General features: G+C 54.9%; 1 protein-coding gene and 1 long non-coding RNA gene across 2 annotated transcripts in view; one reads left to right on the top strand and one right to left on the bottom strand.

The window, feature by feature from the left end:
- Positions 1-5,810: 5,810 nt before the first annotated feature.
- Positions 5,811-13,074, bottom strand: LOC140683882 (uncharacterized). The gene is made up of 2 exons (XR_012055463.1): positions 12,686-13,074; positions 5,811-6,541 (listed from the first exon to the last, which is right to left on the bottom strand). It is a non-coding gene; the product is annotated as an uncharacterized lncRNA (long non-coding RNA).
- An 81-nt stretch (positions 13,075-13,155) lies between these two features.
- The window catches only part of ALMS1 (ALMS1 centrosome and basal body associated protein), a 56,457-nt gene continuing 50,572 nt past the window's right edge, over positions 13,156-19,040 (top strand). Inside the window, exon 1 of the mRNA XM_072927795.1 lies at positions 13,156-13,383. Coding sequence (XP_072783896.1) covers positions 13,339-13,383 — 45 coding nt within the window. The 5' untranslated portion in view covers positions 13,156-13,338. The remainder of the gene's footprint in view (positions 13,384-19,040) is intronic.

Here is a 19,040-nt window from a genome sequence, read left to right as displayed (position 1 = left end):
CAGCGCTGATTTTCCACTGGCACATCCCGGGTGATCCCGTAGCCAAGAACAGCAGCTGGAAAAGCCACCGAGGGGACACAGCTCCTGGAATTCCTGCTGTAACTGAGGCCAGGAGTGACGTGCTGCTGGATGGGTGCCGAGCCAGGAGCAGTGACTCAGAGCTCGGCCCCTTTAGTCACTGCCAGAGAACTCAGGTTGGGGTTGGCACATCGTGGGCACGTCAGGGAACAGGAACCCAACAGGGAAAAGGGCAGCAGAGGGGAAGAGTGGCTGAGAAGGAGATGGGGGTGGAAATGGCAACTTCTCCCATATAGAATTGTCTGGAGATGAGAGAATGTCAGCCCAGAGAGGTGGGAATGGACAGGGGGCAGTGCTAGGGAGACCAGGCAGGTCTCAGGTCCTGCAGAGCTGCAGCTCTGAATTGGGTCTCTTAATGCCTCTCAGGGCTCTCATTAAGAGACTGTACAAAAATCTTCCTGTGCTCGGGACATTCACAACATTTGGGTTATAAAATGATAGAAAATCCTCAGCTGGAAGAGTCCCACAGGGATCACCCAGTGTCACCCCTGTCCCTGCCCAGACCCCCAAAATCCCACCCTGGGCATCCCTGGAACACTGTCCCAACACTCCTGGAGCTCTGGCAGCCCCAGGGCCGTGCCCATTCCCTGGGGAGCCTGGGCAGTGCCAGCACCCTCAGGGGAAGAACCTTTCCCTAAAATCCAAACTAAACCTGCCCTGGCCCAGCTCCAGCATTCCCTGTCCCAGAGGTGGGAGCTGCCCCTGCTGAGCTCTGCCCTCCCTCTCCTCTGCCCCAGCTGAACCTCCCACATGCCCTCAGCCATCCCTCACGCGTTCCCTCTGGTCTCTTCCTCATCCTCGTGCCCGTGGCTGAAGCTGCCCAAGGCTCCCAGATATTGCTTTATTCCTTTAAAGTGTGCAGGGTGAGCAGCAGAGGGATGGAGGGACTGGAATAGGCAGGAGAGAAATGAAATGCACTTTTTAATCAGTCCCCTTTTTAGATTGGTTTCTGCATCAAAGGGAGCAGGGGGAGCACAGAAAGGTTGGGGAAGCACAGCCAAAGTGGTGGGGATGGACAGAGCTGGGACCTGAGCCTGGCTTTTTGGGCTGCAAAACTGAGCCTGGCTTTTTGGGCTGCAAATCTGAGCCTGGCATTTGGGGTGCAAATGTGGGCCTGGTGTTTGGGGTGCAAATGTGGGCCTGGCGTTTGGGTGCAAATCTGAGCCTGGCGTTTGGGGTGCAAATCTGAGCCTGGTGCTTGGGGTGCAAATCTGAGCCTGGTGCTTGGGGTGCAAATCTGAGCCTGGTGCTTGGGGTGCAAATCTGAGCCTGGTGCTTGGGGTGCAAATCTGAGCCTGGCGTTTGGGGTGTAAATCTGAGCCTGGTGTTTGGGTGCAAATCTGAGCCTGGTGTTTGGGGTGTAAATCTGAGCCTGGCGTTTGGGGTGTAAATGTGGGTCTGGCGTTTGGGGTGCAAATGTGAGCCTGGCGTTTGGGGTGCAAATGTGAGCCTGGTGTTTGGGGTGCAAGCCAGGAGCTGCTGCTGTGGATCAGTGTGTGACCCCTCCCAAAGCCGCAATTTTGTCTTTGCAGCTGAAAAGAACCTGGAAAGACTCACTGAGGGCATTTGGCTCAGCAGCAGCATTGCACTGGGCAATGACAAATCCCATTTTAAATCAGGAGATGAAATTCTGTGCTGATGCACACGGGCTCCGTGCCTGTGGCCCACATGTGCCTGATTTGCTCAGGTGGGGTGAAAGGAGCCCAGCAAAGAGAAGCACCCAGGCTGGCCAGTTTAGAGCCCAGTTCAGCCAGTTTAGGGGCTGTGGATACTCCTGAGGCTCCACTGCCCGAGCCCACTGCCCATGTGGGAGCTCAGAGCCATGCAGGAGGGACAGCCACGTGCTGGCCAGCACAGCTGGTCACCCTGTGTGCCCCTCCTGCTTCAGCCGAGTGACGTGGAGCGGTGTTTCTGCACCCTGAAATCCAAGGGAAGCTTTTCCTTGTTAGACATGGCCCAATAACAACGTCAGAGATAAAAATGATGGTGCTAGTGGTGGAAACATCGGTGGGGCAGCAGGACAGGGACAGCTGTGCCCATCCAGCAGTGACCACAGCTGTGTCCTGGCTCCACAGGGCCGAGTCACCCGGGACTGCTGGACCTGATTCCTGCAGGGAGCAGTGCTGGCAGGGGATCCCAAACCCTCCCTCCTGCTGACGGCTCCTGCCCAGGTCCCTGCACAGGGGGACAGGAGCTGCTCTGCTCACAGCAATCTGCATCCACCTGCAGCCAGCCCTGCCGACTTCCCTGCCTGTGGAATGCGGGAGTGGCACAGGGAGAGGGGATGTGAATTCCCATCTGCCTCACACGGCTGCTTTGGGCTTTAATTAATACTTACAAACGACTTTAAAAGCCACATATAGGAGCTGTTATGTAAGCAGGATTATCATTATTAAAAAAACATTACCAGCGAGTTATTAGTCTGACAGATGGAATTATCAGCGGAATTATATTTTTATCAATCATCTCACATTTCCTTTCCTCTCATCTTTCTTTTATCACCCTTCAGCTCAAGGCTGGCAGCCAGCTCGGAGTGCTGGGAGCGTTCATCACCTCTCAGTGGCACGGGTGAGTAACCCAGCTCTTCCTGGGCAGCTCAGAGCCCGGGCTGGAAAACTCTGGGATCCGTCTGGGGCGTGAGATGGGCAGGAATGGTTTAGAACAAGGATCACTGGCAGGGCTCCAGGGGAGCTGGGGCTGTGAGGAGCAAACTGCCATGGGAATATTCCCCATTCCCCAGCAGGATTCCTTCACTAGAGCTGGGAACTGCTGCGGTGGAGGAGGATGATTTCCTCTCTTCCCTTCTGGAGAAGTTGGAGGGTCACTGGAAGTCCCACATAAATGCCACCTGAGGGGTACAGGTGGGTGCTGCCCTGTGGGCAGGAGCAGCACAGCTCAGGCTCCCTGCTCTGGGCTCTGATGTCTGCAGAGGGGACTCTGCAAGGAGAGCTGGTGGGATTTGGGAGGGTGAACGGCCTGAAGGCAGGGATGGGTGGGATATTGGGCAGGAGTTGTTCCCCAGGAGCGGGGGCAGCCCCTGGCACAGGGTGCCCAGAGCAGCTGTCCCTTTAGGGGGATTTAAGGTCCCTTCCAACCCAAACCATTCCATGATTCCATATTTATGGGTACCTATGCCAGGAATGTTTTACATTTTGGATACAGGTTAACTCCAGAGAAATCAAAAAATAAAAGCAATATTTATGTCTTGTGGCTGTAAAATCGCAGCCAGCAGCAGAGCGCTGAGCGCTGTCCAAGGGGAGGAGGAGGGTTTTGTTATTCCCTTATCCACCAAAGCCTGGGACCAGGAGCAGCTCCAGTCTGGGATGGGGACAGTCACCTTTCCAGGGGCTTTGGCTGTTCAAAAGTCCTGGGAAGTTTTGCTTCACCCCCAAACCAACCTTTAGGGAGCAGCTTCCTCTGCATTCCCACTGTGGGAGCCACTGGAACTCTTCCTAATTATTGCACTGGGGAATGGCCTGGCTTGGGAGGGACCTCAGAGCCCCTGCAGTGCCACCCCGGCCATGGGGACACCTCCCACTGCCCCAGGCTGCTCCACCCCAGTGTCCAGCCTGGCTTGGGCACTGCCAGGGATCCAGGGGCAGCCCCAGCTGCTCTGGGCACCTGTGCCAGGGCCTCACACCCTCACAAGAGGAATTTCTTCCCAATATCCCCTCTAAACCTTCCCTCTTTCAGTTTAAAGCCATTACCCCTTCAGGAGAGACTAAACTAAATAGTCCATGTAGAAAGCATCTCACAATTGTAACTTCTGTGCAAGGAAATCCCATTTCTTCGTTCCTGCACTGGGAATGACCAAATGGGACAACTGGTTCCTCTGAAACCCCTTCCTGGGACTCTGCTGCCCTCACAGCAGAGCCCCCTGCCCAACCAGCCCAGCTCTGAAACCCTTCACACATTTGTTATTGGCTCCACGTTTGCTTTAATTGCTCTGCTAATTTGTGATGCAATTACAGACTGAAATAGATAACCTGCTTGGCAGCCTGGGTTCCTAAAATAATCAAGTTCATTAATATGATTAAGAGCAAAATCTTTTACTGCTTCAGGTACTCAGTACTAAATTGAAGAATGAGCATTGAAATAGTTCCTCAGGTAGGTCTCATTTTTACAGAGTATAAAAACTCAGTTAATTTGAAAGGTTTCTGTCCCAAAATAGCCCTGTACTGTACTTTAATAGTAAAGCAATAAAAAACCTTTCCATGAAGAATGAAAGAAACACAATGTAAAATATTACAAGTTCCCAGACACCCAGGGCATGACTAATACTGGGATGAGGATTTTCTGACTGGTCAGAAACCAAGAAATAATAAGAGGATGCTCATGCAATTAACATGGGGCGATGGTTTGTGATTTGTGGGATTTTAGTTGCCAGGCTAAATTTAAACCCTTAATTTACCTAAATTAAAATTACTCAGTCTGGTTTCAGCCTTTTCTCAGCCAAGTCTGAAAATGAGCTCCAGTTGCACATTATTGCTCTTACTTTGGAGGTTTATAATTATAACTTCAGCAATTTCAGCATGATCAGATGGTTAAAAGTGAAGTAGTCACTCGTTACCCTGGGGAGGATTTGGGGAGGTCAAGTCTTGGACAAATTCGAACTTCTCTTCTTTCTCATGCCAGGCGAAGGCCAGGCCCCATCAGCGCGGGTTCGATGAAAGGAACTCTCGTTTCTGTACAAACGATATAAAATAATGTTTATTTACTGATTTCCTCATGAAGGTGCCCGTTAGCTCCCGGCCAGGCCAGGCTGCAGCTCTGGCTGCTCCGAGCAGGAACAAAAAGCACAGCCTGTGTCTCCGAGAGGAGCAGAACAGATGGGGCCGGACAGATGGAGCAGGGAGGGGACAGGGAGGGCAGGCAGCTCTGCTCCCCGGGACTCCTGCAGGAATGGCAGCACAGAGGGGGCTGGGGAAGGGCAGCAGGGCTGGAGCAGCACTCGGGAACGGGGGGAGCAGAGCAGAGCCTGGGGCTGCTGGGGAACCAGGGAAGGGCTGGTGGAAGGGACCCCAAGGACCTGGAACTTCCAACCCTCTGCCAACCTGCCCCTGTGCCAGGCTGCTCCAGCCCCAGTGTCCAGCCTGGCCCTGGGCACTGCCAGGGATCCAGGGGCACCACAGCAAATCTGGGAATTCCAGCCCAGCCAGGAATTCCTTGCCAAGATCCCAGCCCAATCTCCCCTTTCCCAGTGGGAGCCATTCCCTGGCTCCTGTCCCTCTGTCCCTTGTCCCCAGTCCCTCTCCAGCTCTCCTGGAGCCCCTCCAGGGACTCTGAGCATTCCCTGGATTTTTCCCTTCTCCAGGGGAACATTCCCAGCTCTCCCAGCCTGGCTCCAGAGCAGAGGGGCTCCAGCCCTGGAGCAGCTCCGGGGCCTCCTCTGGGCTCTCTCCAGCAGCTCCACGTCCTCCTGAATTTGGGATCCAGGAACAGGAGCAGCTCTGCAGGTGGGCTCTCACCTGAGGGGCACAGGGACACATCCCACCTTTCCTTTGGGATCTACCCAGCCCTTGGGGGTCTGGGTCCCAGCACACATGGCTGGGGCAGGTCCAGTTCTCTTCCAGCTCCTAAAGGGGAGAGAAAATCCTCCAAAGCCCACACTGAAGGCATCTGCCCTAAGGAGGCACTTGAGAAAAACGAAGATTCCAGAGAAGGACAAGACTTCAAGCTCTAGAATTGACTCACAGCTCAGGGAAGGTGAGGATGAAGCACTGCTTTTGAGATTTAACTTTTTAACCTTTTATTCATTTAACTTTCATGAGGGACTCTGGAATGAGCATTCCTTAGCCCTTGGAAGGGATGGGCACTGGAAGAATCCTGACAGGCTTGGTTTGCCATCCTTGGAGGTACTCAGAACGTCACTGGGCAAAGTCGTGAGCAGCGGATGCAGGTGGGTTCCAAGCCCTGGACTCCTCAATGTTCCGTGTGCTCAGGGAGACTGGAGGGGAGACTGGAGGGTGGGGCAGGAGTGGAGGGTCCGGTGGGGGTCAGAGTGGAGACCTTTGGCCATGAGAGAACCTCGGTGCGACTGTGGGGAGAAATTCTCCATCATGGATGGGGTGTGGGCAGAGCAGGGAAGGGATGAAAGGGAGAGCTCAGGAGACAGTGTGAGGTGCTTGAGGGAAGGGCGGGAGCATCAGGAAACTCTCACATCAGGAGGAGAAGAGTGGGAGGCAGGTGGAGGGCAGGGAAGGGTCACTACAGACGTTGTCCATAAATCCTTGGGAGTTGTAGTTGAGATCCTGTCCTTGGCAAGAAGCAGAGCAAAGAAAGGTACCCCGAGGAGTGAGCAGGGCCTCAGCCAGGTAGCAGAGCTTGAAACTGAGTGGATTCCTCAAAAGAATGCACAGCTGATGGATGAAGTCACCCTTCCCCTTCAATGCGAGATCCATTTGCCCAAAGATAGACTTCCCTTGCACAGACACCTCCATCCCAGCAAGTCACGTTGGGCTCCCTTTGAAGTCAACAGAGAAGAACAGCAAATTTGAGGACATGCTTCATCTCCTCCCAAAATAGAGACTAAAACAGATTAGCTGACTCATGCCCTAAAAGACTCCGATTTTCCCCCACAGATTACAAAGAGAGCTCACACAGCCACGTTCGGATTAGTCTGTGCTGAGGGAATTGAACTTTCCACAGCTCCAACCCAGCCACGCTCTCTGCACAGGCCATGGAGCAGAGCTCCCAGGGGTGAGCTGGGACTGGGGCACTTGGAGAAGGACACTTGGAGAAGGACACTTGGAGAAGGACACTTGGAGAAGGACAGGGCAGTCAGAGGTAGAAGGGGCCCAAGAGAGGGCACGAGGCAGGGGGGAGGTGGCTGGGCACAGAACCCACGCCGGCCACGTGGCCATTATGGACACACTGCCTGTGGGCTGATGGGCAGTGAGGACAGAGAGCAGCTGGCTCCAGAGCTCAGGGAGCTCAGCCCAAGGTGTGGTCTGCAGCTCTGATCCCCCAAGTGCCACCAGGGCACAGCTGTGATGGGCAGCCTGGTCAGGCTGCGAGGGAAGGACACGCTGGAAACTCAGCACTTGTCAGTGTTTCAGGCATTAAACAATAAGAGGTATAAAACAGATATAAAACAGATATAAAAGAGATAGAAAACAGATGCTGTGGCTTCCCCAGGCCCAGCCCAGAGCCCTGATGCTGCTGCAGGCTGGGTCAGGGAGCTCAGACTGAGGACATGGGCAGTCCTGGCACATCTGGGTCTGAAGTGCCTGAAATGAACCAGTAGAATTAAAGAATCATGGAATGGTTTGGGTTGGAAGAGACTTCAAGCACCATCCAGGGCCACCCCTGCCATGGCAGGGACACGTTCCACTGTGCCAGGCTGCTCCAAGCTCCATCCAGCCTGGCCTTGGGCACTGCCAGGGATGCAGGGGCAGCCCCAGCTGCTCTGGGCACCTGTGCCAGCCCCTGCCCACCCTGCCAGGGGTCAGGGGCCGTGGATGTGTCTGTGGCAGCTGGGGCAGCACAGAGAGCAGGAGCACAAATGATTCCACTGCTGGAGCACTGGCAGCAGCTGATGGGTAGCACAGACAGAAAATGTTCTGCAGGAGCTACACAGCACCCGAGGGTGAGAGAAAATCTCCAGTTCCCAGCACTGCCATTTTTCATCTCCATGAAATTCAGTTATTTTCTTGTTTAAACTTAGCACAGAACTCAGGGAACGCGGCGTTTCAGCTTGACAAGTGGTTTATTCAGGAGCTGATTTACCAATTCAAAGGCTACTCCCTACAGACTCCTACCAGGAATGTTCACTCGTAAACCTCTGATTTAATTAAAGACTTAGACCTTCGAACATTATCGCAGCTGGAAAATCCATAATTAGCTGTACATTTTTGAAGGAACTTTCCCCTGATTTGCCCGAAAACCTGGGGAAGGGCTTCATATATCCATCATAGTTCCCCACCACTTTCAGCTCAGGCATTAGAGACGCTGTGTGGGCAGATTTAATCGGTTCCTTCTCTCTTCCTGGGGAGGAGAGGGATTGCATAAGCCGTGAGTCAAGACACCTGTCCCGAAGCTGTGCCCGTGGCAGCAGCAGGGGCTGTGCTGGGTGGCAGCTCCCAGCCCACCTTGGGTCACAGGAGGAACTCCAGAGTTCCCTTCTGTCTGGAATCAGGGCTCAGCATTACCCAGGAGAATGCTGGAGTTCCTTCTCCATCCCAGCTGCTGCTTTGTCCTGGTTTGACAAACCATGGCACACTTTCACACCCAGACTGCTCCCGGAGCCTGCTGGCCCTCGGGGTACAGCCTCACTGGGGATGTGTCCTCTTGCTCCCTCTCTTAGGCTCCCTGTTTATCCCCAGCCCCCTCCTGGGGGGTGTTTTCCCCCAGGTCCAGGCCTTGCCAATGCAGGGCTTTCATCACTGCACATGGAATAACATTTAAACAACTCACACACCATTCACAGGAAGGAATCCCAAGCTTTCTCTAGATCCAGGTTCCCAAGAGCTGTGTCTATTTGCTCTGACTTTGGGCATCTTACCAGAGTACCTAAAGCAGGTGGGTGATTTTCCTGGGCACCTTCTGGGCTCACTGGAAGGAGCTGCATCCCCTCACAGACTGCACCCTCTGAGTCACTTTCCCCATGGCACAGGGACACAGGCACAGGGTGCTCAGAGCAGCTGTGGCTGCCCTGGATCCCTGGCAGTGCCCAAGGCCAGGGTGGACAGTGGGTTTGGAGCAGCCTGGGACAGTGGGAGGTGTCCCTGCCATGGCAGGGACGGCAGTGGATGTTTTTAAAGTCTTTTCCACCCCAAGCCATTCTGTGATCCCATCCCCTGCTACGGACTGCGAGGCAGCAGCCATTGCCCCTTCAATATCCCAGTGTGAGCCTGTGGAAGGATGCTGAGCCCAAGTTCCTCAGATCAGTCTATCCCATTAAACTGTTTTCCTGGTTTAATCCTGATTTGCTCTTTTCGGCTCAGAAGCCTCAGCTAAGCCCAGATTGCGTTTATCCCTCAATGTGATTTAGCTGAAACCAGCCAATAAACCCCTCGGCCTTTGGATTGCAGCAAGCAGGGCACTTTGCTGCTGCTGCAGGCAGCTGGGGAGGGATGGAGCACAGCTTGGAGCACCTCCTGCAATGTGATTCCGGCCTGGAATCCTCCCCAGGCGGCTGTGTCCCAGCGTTCCCAGCACGGAGCACAGCCTCCCCATTCATGCTTTCATTCCCTTTTGTCTCCCTTTTCCTCCCGAGCCTGCGCTCTGCTCAGGAGCTCTGCCTGTCAGCAGCATCCTCTCCTAATTCCTGGTTTCATGTCCTGCAGCCCAGAGTGAGCTCCTTCCCTGGCACTAATAATACACATCCAGCTCCTCCTGCGGCTGGGAACTCCCCTGGCCCTGGCTAAGTGAATCTCCTGTCCCTCACTCTGCTGCTGTGCCAGCACTCGCTGCCCACCCTTCTGACACACTTTCTCTTCCCTCACTTGCCTCTTCCTCTCCATTTCTTTAACGGGAGCTGGTGTAGAGATTACCGGATCTCTCACATGGAAGCACATCCATTTTTTCAATCACAAACCAGGGGAAAAGCTCAGTCAGGTGTAAGTGTTCCTAAGTTACCTGACAGTGAAATACACAGACACTAAACCAGCTGAGGTTTGTTTTCCAGAGCAGCTGAGGAATCCTGTTGATCAGATCCCGGTAGTGATGAGTTTCCAACCGCCTTGGAGCTTAGAAATCCTCACGTTGAAAACTTGGCAATTAACATGTCACTGGCACCAGCCACGGCCTGATGTTCAAACATTCCCTTTTTCCAAGGTATTTGAAGTCACGATTGTATTTTATATTCTCCCCTGCAATTAGCACATTAATCAGTCCCTGTATTATAATATACTACATGTCACCTTTAAAAGCCCCTGAGGTTGACAGAGTTTTGGGGGAAGGCAGGTTCTTCTCTCTCCAAGAATCTCCCCCAGCGATGGCCTTTCTAAAAATTTCTCTGCCATTTTCATTTCAAGTGACATTTTACTGCAAAGGATTTGAGCATATTCCATCTCAGCCTGAGTAAGTCTCTGGATATTGTTAGTCAATTAATAAAAATGTGAACCGCTTCCTGAGTGATGTGCGAGCGATAAACATTCAGCCAACCCTTCCTCCTCCCCTCCCTGCCTGTGAATCGCTAAAAATAAAGGCAGTGACAGAATTTGTGTGACGAGAGGAGCCCTTCAGTCAGTGGCAGCGCCTGGCAGGTTCCCCCAGGTGACACTGGGGGCTGTTCTCAGCCCCACAACTGCGCTCAGCGCTGGAACCGAGCACAGCCCTCCTTGGACTGCCAGGGGAGTAAGTGTGGGACTGCTGCCCTTCCAGTGGGATTTGCTCTGTGATCGCTGCCTCTCCTCTCCCCCGCCAGTGACTCCCATGGGTGCTGCTCCCTGCAGCCTCTGCCATCACTGCCCAGGGGATGGGCTTTAAGGGAGTGCATAAACAAGCACTGGGACAGGCTGAGCCAAACACGTTTAATTGGATTTGGAACAGGAGATGGGCTGAGTATCAAGCTGCATTTTCTTGTCAGCATCTTAATTATTTTAAGGAATGTTTGCCTTGCTGTATTTGAGCAGTCACATTTATCTAGTGCTGAAAAATAACACCCAAATCTCTGCAGAGCCAGTGCAGACACTGCCTTCTGGGAGATGTTCTGCCAGATCCAGGCTGTGCCCGGGGAAGGCAGAGCTCCTCCTTCCCTCTGGGCACTGAAGGGAAGCCGTGGGGATGGCAGGGATCAGGGAGCAATGCAGGATGGCAGGATCAGGGAGCAATGCAGGATGGCAGGGATCAGGGAGCAATGCAGGATGGCAGGGATCAGGGAGCAATGAAGGATAGCAGGGATCAGGGAGCAATGCAGGATGGCAGGGATCAGGGAGCTGTGCAGGATGGCAGGGATCAGGCAGCAATGAAGGATAGCAGGGATCAGGGAGCAATGAAGGATAGCAGGATCAGGCAGCAATGCAGGATGGCAGGATCAGGCAGCAATGCAGGATAGCAGGATCCGGGAGCAATGCAGGATGGCAGGATCAGGGAGCAATGAAGGATGGCAGGGATCAGGGAGCAATGCAGGATGGCAGGGATCAGGGAGCAATGAAGGATAGCAGGGATCAGGGAGCAATGCAGGATGGCAGGATCAGGGAGCAATGCAGGATGGCAGGGATCAGGGAGCAATGAAGGATGGCAGGGATCAGGGAGCAATGCAGGATGGCAGGGATCAGGGAGCAATGCAGGATGGCAGGATCACAGAGCTGTGGTGGATGTCAGGGATCAGGAATTATGGTGGATTTCATGGACCAGGAATCATGGAGGATTTAATGGATCAGGAAGCCATGCATGATTTCAGGGATCAGGAAGCCATGGAGGATTTCATGGATCAGGAAACCATGGAGGATTTCAGGGATCAGGAAGTCATGGATCAGAAAGCCAAGGAGGATGTCAGGGATCAGGAATTATGGTGGATTTCAGGGATCAGAAAGCCATGGAGGATTTAATGGATCAGGAAGCTATGGAGGATTTCAGGGATCGGGAATTATGGAGGATGTCACGGATCAGGAAGCCACGGAGGATTTAATGGATCAGGAAGTGATGTGGGATTGTAGAGCTCAGGAAGCCATGCAGGATGTCAGGGATCAGGAATTATGGAAGATTTCATAAATCAGGAAGCCATGGAGGATGTCATGGACCAGGAAGCCATGGCGGATGTGAGGGATCAGGAAACTGTGCATGATTTCATGGATCAGGAAGCCATGCATGATTTCAGGGATCAGGAAGCCATGCAGGATTTCAGGGATCAGGAAACCATGGAGGATTTCAGGGATGAGGAATTATGAAGGATGTCATGGATCAGGAAGCCATGCAGGATTTCAGGGATCAGGAAACCATGGAGGATTTCAGGGATCAGGAATTATGAAGGATGTCATGGATCAGGAAGCCATGCAGGATTTCATAGATCAGGAAGCCATGAAGGATTTCAGGGACCAGGAAGCCATGGAGGATGTGAGGGATCAGGAAGCTGTGCAGGATTTCATGGATCAGGAAGTCATGCATGATTTCAGGGATCAGGAAGCCATGCATGATTTCAGGGATCAGGAATTATGGAGGATTTCAGGGATCAGAAAGCCATGCAGGATTTCAGGGATCAGGAATTATGGCGGATTTCAGGGATCAGGAAGCCATGCATGATTTCAGGGATCAGGAAGCCATGCAGGATTTCAGGGATCAGGAATTATGGTGGATTTCAGGGATCAGGAAGCCACGCAGGACTGACACACAGATCTAAAGGTGTCCAGGGAGAGGTTCTGCTCATGTTCCCCATCTCCCCAGACTCTGAGTCTGTCCTTCCAGCCCCACTGGCCATGGCTCCTGCCGGAGAGCTCGGCAGTGAGCTGAGGGGAATCCCACGCGGGGAAATCCCACCTCATCTCCGCCGACACCGGCTGTCCCAAATGCCTGCTGTGGGATTTGTGTCCAGCCAGCACCGAGGGGCTCCGGGAGAGCGGAGGGACAAGGGACAGGGACAGCACCCAGGGAATGGCTCGCACTGCCAGAGGCAGGGCTCGGACCAGGGGACAAACATCAGCTTTTATTCACAGAGGGGGCTTACTGCATATTGGCAGGGCTGAGGCTCGGAGCGCCCATCCCGGGAGGTGTCCGGGGAGGGGCTGGAGGTGGCACTCGGAGCTCTGCGCTGGTGACAAGGAGCGATCGGGCACAGCTGGGACTGGGCGGTGCGGAGGGGCTTTTCCAGCCCCAGCGATCCGGTGATCCCGTTAGATCCGATACGACCGGGGAGCTTTTCCGGGCACAGGTGACCGGCGGTGGCTGCCGTGGTGTCCGTGGCGCGGCAGGTCGGTCCTGCCCGGTCCTGCCCTCACGGCCCCTCACGGCCCCTCGCGGCCCCTCACGGCCCCTCACGGCCCCTCACGGCCCCGCTCCATCCGGGCACTTCCGCTGCCCGCCAAAACCCCCGCGCGCGCGCGCGCTCCCGCAGCCCCGCCCCGCCGCTCCCCGCCCGCCAATCAGCGCGCGGGAAGCGGGGCTCGCGGCCCCGGCCCCGCCTCCCTCGCTGACCAATGGCGGCGCGGGGAGGGGGCGGTCCCGGCGCGTGCGCGCGCGGGGCGGGCGCGAGTCCCTGACGACCGCGCGGGCCCGGCGGAGAGCGGGACACGGGCACAGCGGGACAGCGGGACACACGGACACCGGGACACACGGACACACAGACACACTGCCCGGCCCGGCCCGGCCCGGCCCGCCGCCATGGAGCACGGCCAGCAGGAGCAGGAGCAGGAGCAGCGGGCTCAGGTGAGCACGGGGTCGGTCGGGCGGGAGCAGCTGCTCGCCCACCGGAGCCGTTGTGTGCGTGCGTGCGTGCATGTGTGTGTATGTGTATGTATGTCTGTGTCCGTGCGTCTCTGTGTCCCTGTTCGTGTGTGCGCCACGCGGGGTCACTCACTGGGTCCCCACCCTGCTGGGGCTGGGGCAGCCGGCCGGTGTCTCCTGCGGCCCCGTGAAAGGCTCTTAGGGGTCACTTGCCCCGATAAAGGCGATGGCCCGAGCCCCTGCCCGGCTGGCCAGCAGGGCCCGAGGCCGGCCCGCTCCCTCCGTGCCCCTCCGTGCCCCATCCCGGTCCCTCCGTGTCCCATCCCGGTCCCTCCGTGCCCCATCCCGGTCCCTCCGTGCCCCATCCCGCTCCCTCCGTGTCCCTCCGTGCCCCATCCCGGTCCCTCCGTGCCCCATCCCGCTCCCTCCGTGTCCCTCCGTGCCCCATCCCGCTCCCTCCGTGTCCCTCCGTGCCCCATCCCGCTCCCTCCGTGCCCCATCCCGCTCCCTCCGTGCCCCATCCCGCTCCCTCCGTGTCCCTCCGTGCCCCATCCCGGTCCCTCCGTGCCCCATCCCGGTCCCTCCGTGCCCCATCCCGGTCCCTCCGTGCCCCATCCCGGTCCCTCCGTGCCCTGCTCTCTCCCCGGAGAAGGGTCGCACTGGCTCCGGATTGCCCCTGCTCTCCTGGGAAAAGCCCCGTGTTCTGTTATTGTGCTAATTGTAGGCGTGTAATGAGGAGTTGCTCTGTTCCCTGGGGACACTCTGCAGCTGGCAGAGTCCCTGACCTGCAGGGACAGGGGCTGCACTCATGGATCACAGCATGGATGGGACCTTGAATCCCACCCAGTGCCACCCCTGCCCTGGCAGCGTCACTCCCACTGTCCCAGGCTGCTCCAGCCTCCGTGTCCATCCTGCCAGGGATCCAGGGACAGCCCCAGCTGTGCCAGGGCCTGCCCACCTGGCAGGGAAGGATTTATTCCCAAAATCTCATCTAAATCGCTCAGCTTTTCATTCAAATCACTTCCCCCTTGTCTTTTCAGTAACTGCCAGTGTAAAAAGTTGTTGTTCTTTTTTAAGAGCCACCTCTAAGTACTGGGAGGTGCTGGAGGTCTCCCTGGAGCCTCCTTTTCTCTGTGGAGGGCTCACACACAGCTCAGTGCACTCAGCTGTGTCCAGAGCCCTGCTGGAGGCTGGGAAGAGATCCCTGTGAGCTGTGTCCCGTCACAGCCACGCAGGAACCGGTGTCCTGCTGAGCTGGCACCTTGTGAGAGCACGGGGCAGCTCCTTGCTGTGGTGGTGCAGTGCTCTGGCACTTGGTGGTGGCTGTGCCCCTGCTCTCGGAGGGAAAAGTCCCAAGGTGTGCCAGCCCCAGAGCCAGGAAGGGGCTCAGAGGTGCAGCAGCCACGTGGAAACCTGAGGCAGATGCCTTATCAACTTCTAGAAATATTCCCTGGAGGAAGGACAGGCCAGTGCAGGTTCAGTCTTAGCAGGACGAGTATCAAAAGCTGGAGCAGAGGATGGGAACAGCCAGGGGAATAACTGTGACATCCTAAAGGCAAGTCTGGTGGCCATGGAGCTCAGTGCAGGCTTGGTGCAGTTCCCAGGAGATTCCCAGGTGTTTTCAGGAAGGACAGCTCGGCACAGGCAGCAGGGCTGGATCGTGCCCTGCTGCTTGCTCTGCCATACATTGGAATAGAAATGACTTTCCTGTGAGTGCTGTTACAGGGCAGTTCCCAGCAGCTGGGTTCCAGAGCAGTGAATTCCCTCCTGGTTCTGTGTCCCTCGGTCCTGCTCAGCCCGGTTCCTTTGGGCTGTTTTGGGTGCTGCTGTTCCCTGCTGGCCGTTGTCCCTGTGTGTTTGTTGTGCCCTGGCTGGGGGTGCTGCTCTGACAACCCGAGCTGAGCCTGGCAATCCCAGCTGGAGCTGAGCCCAGCTCAGCTGCTGCTGCCCTGGGGCTGCAGGTGCAGCCAGAGCAGCCTCTGGTGCTCAGGTGGCTGCTCTGACACCTCTGCTGTGCCCTCTGTTCCCTTCTGGGATGATTTCAGCCCGTTTCAGAAAATCTCCTCTGTTGGGGGCTTCAGGCTGGAGTTTCCCAGGGGTGTCCAGAGGACCAAGCCCAGCAGCGATCAGGAGTCACCTGTGCTGCTGTCCCTGCTCACCTGTCCTGGCCCCTGGGGTGTTTTGTCACACGTTTTGACAGAAGCCAGCACAGATTTGCGGTGGACTGGGGTTCAAATTGGCTTAAAAAACTTCTCAACACTTCCCTCAAGTTTTTGCTCGCTGAGGGGAGGCTGGGAGTGATGTCCCAGTTTATGATAATTTAAAGGTGATCTGGGTATCAGAGTGTAACAGGGGAGGAATTCTGTAACCCACAGAGTGAGGCTTCTGGCTGCTTTTACTATTTCTAGCTTTACCAGCTTTGGCCATTTCCTCTCTCAGGTTATTTTTGAAGCTGAGGATGATTTAAGCCCTGCCCTAACAAGTTTTTGATTCTACATCTAGCTAAACTTGAGTGTGACAAATGAGGCCTGGGAGGATCAGGGTCCTGATTTTCATTCTCAAGTGCTCCTAATTGATGGCTATGTGCCAGAATGTCCATAATTCCTTGAAATTCTGCTTTCTGCTTTTTCTCTTTTGAAGGTAAGTAGGGGTAGCAAACTAAGGTACCTGCTGACAGAGGTACCTTTTATTTCAGTGGTGGAAAAGATATAGGAATGAGCATTTTTCCTAAAACCATCCCAGGACAGTGGGATGCAAAATGCAGCTCTTGTAAGTATGGTTTAAATAAAGCACAAATGAAAAACCAGGGGATAGTCAGTGCTTTTTCTGTGGTCCAGAGCTACATGTGTGAAGGAGTGGTGGCCTCTCACTCCATGAAGTAACTCAGAAATGCTGTTAAATGTTCGTGTTGGAGGTGAGATTTGGGCAGCAGCACTTCAGGGGGCTTTGCACAGGAATGGAAATCTGATGGCAGAGCTGCCCTGGGTGACTCTAAATTTGCTTTGCAGTGGGCCAGGAAGGGGCTGATGGTGCCAAAGCTCCTGGCTTTGGTTCTCAGCCATGGGTGCTGCAGCACCGTTACCTCTGCTGTGTGCTTCTCTTTGGGAAGTGGGCTCCCTTCCCACGGGGCTGAACCAGCTGATCTTTCAGGGCCCCTCTGACTGAGCTGCTGCATGAAACCCAAAATAAGCAGCTCAGAATTAAGGGAGGGAGGGATGCAGCTTCAGCTGGACAGGAGGGGGTAACCCCACAGTGATTCCAAATGTTCCTCCCTGCCCTGTGTGCCTGGAGAGGAGTTTGGGGGTGAGGTGGGGTGGAGGCTCAGGAAAGGGAGTGGGGATAAACTGGACAGATCCCTCCCAGCTGGATCCCCGGTGCTCCCAGCTGGATCCCGGTGCTCCAGGCAGATCCCTGGTGATCCCAGCTGGATCCTGGTACTCCAGGTGATCCCTGGTGATCACAGCTGGATCCCGGTGCTCCCAGCTGGATCCCCGGTGCTCCCAGCTGGATCCCCATTGCTCCCAGGTGGATCCCGGTGCTCCAGGCGATCCCTGGTTGCCAGGTGAGTTCCTGTTTGTCCGGTCCCTGCCCTGCAGCAGTGGCTGCTGACTCCCAGTGGCCCGGGGCTCTCACTGCAGCTGGGGCCAGGGAAGAGCCAGGCCAGGCTGGAGAGGCTCATTTAGCATAATTTAGCTCTGATTTGTGCTGTTATTAACTCTGCTGCTCAAACTGCTGAAGCTGTACCTCGCTCTAGCCATGACTGGGGTGCCAGCAGTGCCCTCCAGACCCAAACCATCCATCCCTTCCTGCCAGCACGGCACCACCAGCAGCAGATGGGCAAATTCTGAGCTGCTTTTGTGCAGAAATCCCTGGGCTTCCCAGGGGCCACAGGAGATGAGGCCCAGCACAGCAGCTTGCCCAGATTTAAGTTCAGTTTGGGCAGAAGCAATGCCCAAGTGCAGAGCCTGTTGGGCTGTCCTGTGTGGCAAACACCAGGGCAGGAGGGAGCAGCCCCAGGCGGTGCCAGGACAGGTTTAGGCTGGAAATTGGGGAAGATTTCTTCCCAGAAAGGGTTGTCAGGCTGCCCAGGGAGTGCTGGACTGAGTCCCTGGGAGTGCTGGAGGGTGGCTGTGGGGTTAGTGGGGCTGGGACTCGGTCCCTGGGAGCATTGGGGTTAGTGGGGCTGGGAGTGCTGGGGGGTGGCTGTGGGGTTAGTGGGGCTGGGACTGAGTCCCTGGGAGTGCTGGGGGGTGGCTGTGGGGTTAGTGGGGCTGGGACTCGGTCCCTGGGAGCATTGGGATTAGTGTGCCAGTGGGGTTAGTGGGGCTGGGAGTGCTGGGGGGTGGCTGTGGGGTTAGTGGGGCTGCCCTCAGGTGTTGGCAGGAATCACAGTGTGTTTCTGATGTCCTGGCAGATCAGGTTGTTGCCATCACTTATCTGGGGAGATCTCCTTCCCTCCTCTCCCTGGGTTTTGACTTTGTTCTGCTGTGGGGTGTTTTCAGTGGTCTGTGGGGCAGAATAACATAAGGAGAGCTAACCTGGATGTGACAGTAGTTGAAAACCCACAACATTCATATTTCTGTCCCTGAGCTGCAGCCTGGGTTCAGAGCTGCTTTTCCAGCTCTAATTCATGGCACTGGGTGCTGTGGGGGTGGCTGTAGTTGTTCAGCTTTATTTCTGTCTTTACCCCTCTTTATGTATTTAGCAGCTGAAGCGATGTATTGAATTTCAGGAAGAAGAACGTTGTTAAATTTCCTTCATTTGATTTAAAGTATGTGGGAGCCCTCAGAGATGATTACACTCATTTAGTAAATCTTTGCTCCTGCCTGCAGCTGCCTCGTTGTGTGCCCTGGTACACCCAGTGCTGCCATGGGGCAGTTTCTCACCCAGCTTATTTCCTCTCTGGAATGGGGATTAAAGCTGGAATAACGCAGCAGAGCGTGCTGCTGCTGAATTGTGATGAAAAATTAAGACTTTACAACTTTATTAAGGATTTGTAGGGAACGGTATGTTTTTTGTTACAGCGCTTGGTGCGTGCAGGGATTTCTCTTCAAAGGGCATGTGTGCCCCTTGAGGATTCTCGATTTTTTAAAATTATTTTGTACTAATTTACATATGCATAGAAACAATAGGTTTGTATATATTTATTCTGTTGATTTCACATTATAATTTACAGTTGGCTCTTTATACAGAGAACTCTAATTTTCTTGTCTATTTTTTGTAGACTTAAATTTGGAGATTTAGACTTCACTTTGGAGATTGCATTTTATTTCTTTAGCTAAGATAGTTTTATAAGTACAGTGCAGTTAACAGAGTAAACAGCACATTTCACTCATGTTAGTAAGCTACTACGCAGTACATTTCACTTAAATCTAGATAGATTTTCTACTCCGTTAAATTGTAGTGTTTCATTGCCCCGCTGCAGCTGCTGCCTGGCAGGCCCCTGCGAAGGAGGGATTATTCCTGGCTGGTTTATGCGGGGAGCTGCCCTGGAGCTGGGGAAGCTCAGCTGAGGCTGGCTGAGGAGTGTCCAGGGGGGATGAGCTTTGCTGGAGGTTCTGGTGGAGTCCAGCCCTGGGAAGGACAGGCCAGTGCAGGTTCAGTCTTACCAGGACGAGTTACAAGAGCTGGAGCAGAGG

This window comes from Taeniopygia guttata, chromosome 4 (genome assembly GCF_048771995.1).
Source record: "Taeniopygia guttata chromosome 4, bTaeGut7.mat, whole genome shotgun sequence".
Taxonomy (NCBI): domain Eukaryota; kingdom Metazoa; phylum Chordata; class Aves; order Passeriformes; family Estrildidae; genus Taeniopygia; species Taeniopygia guttata.
This window is presented reverse-complemented; position numbering and strand designations above follow the sequence as displayed.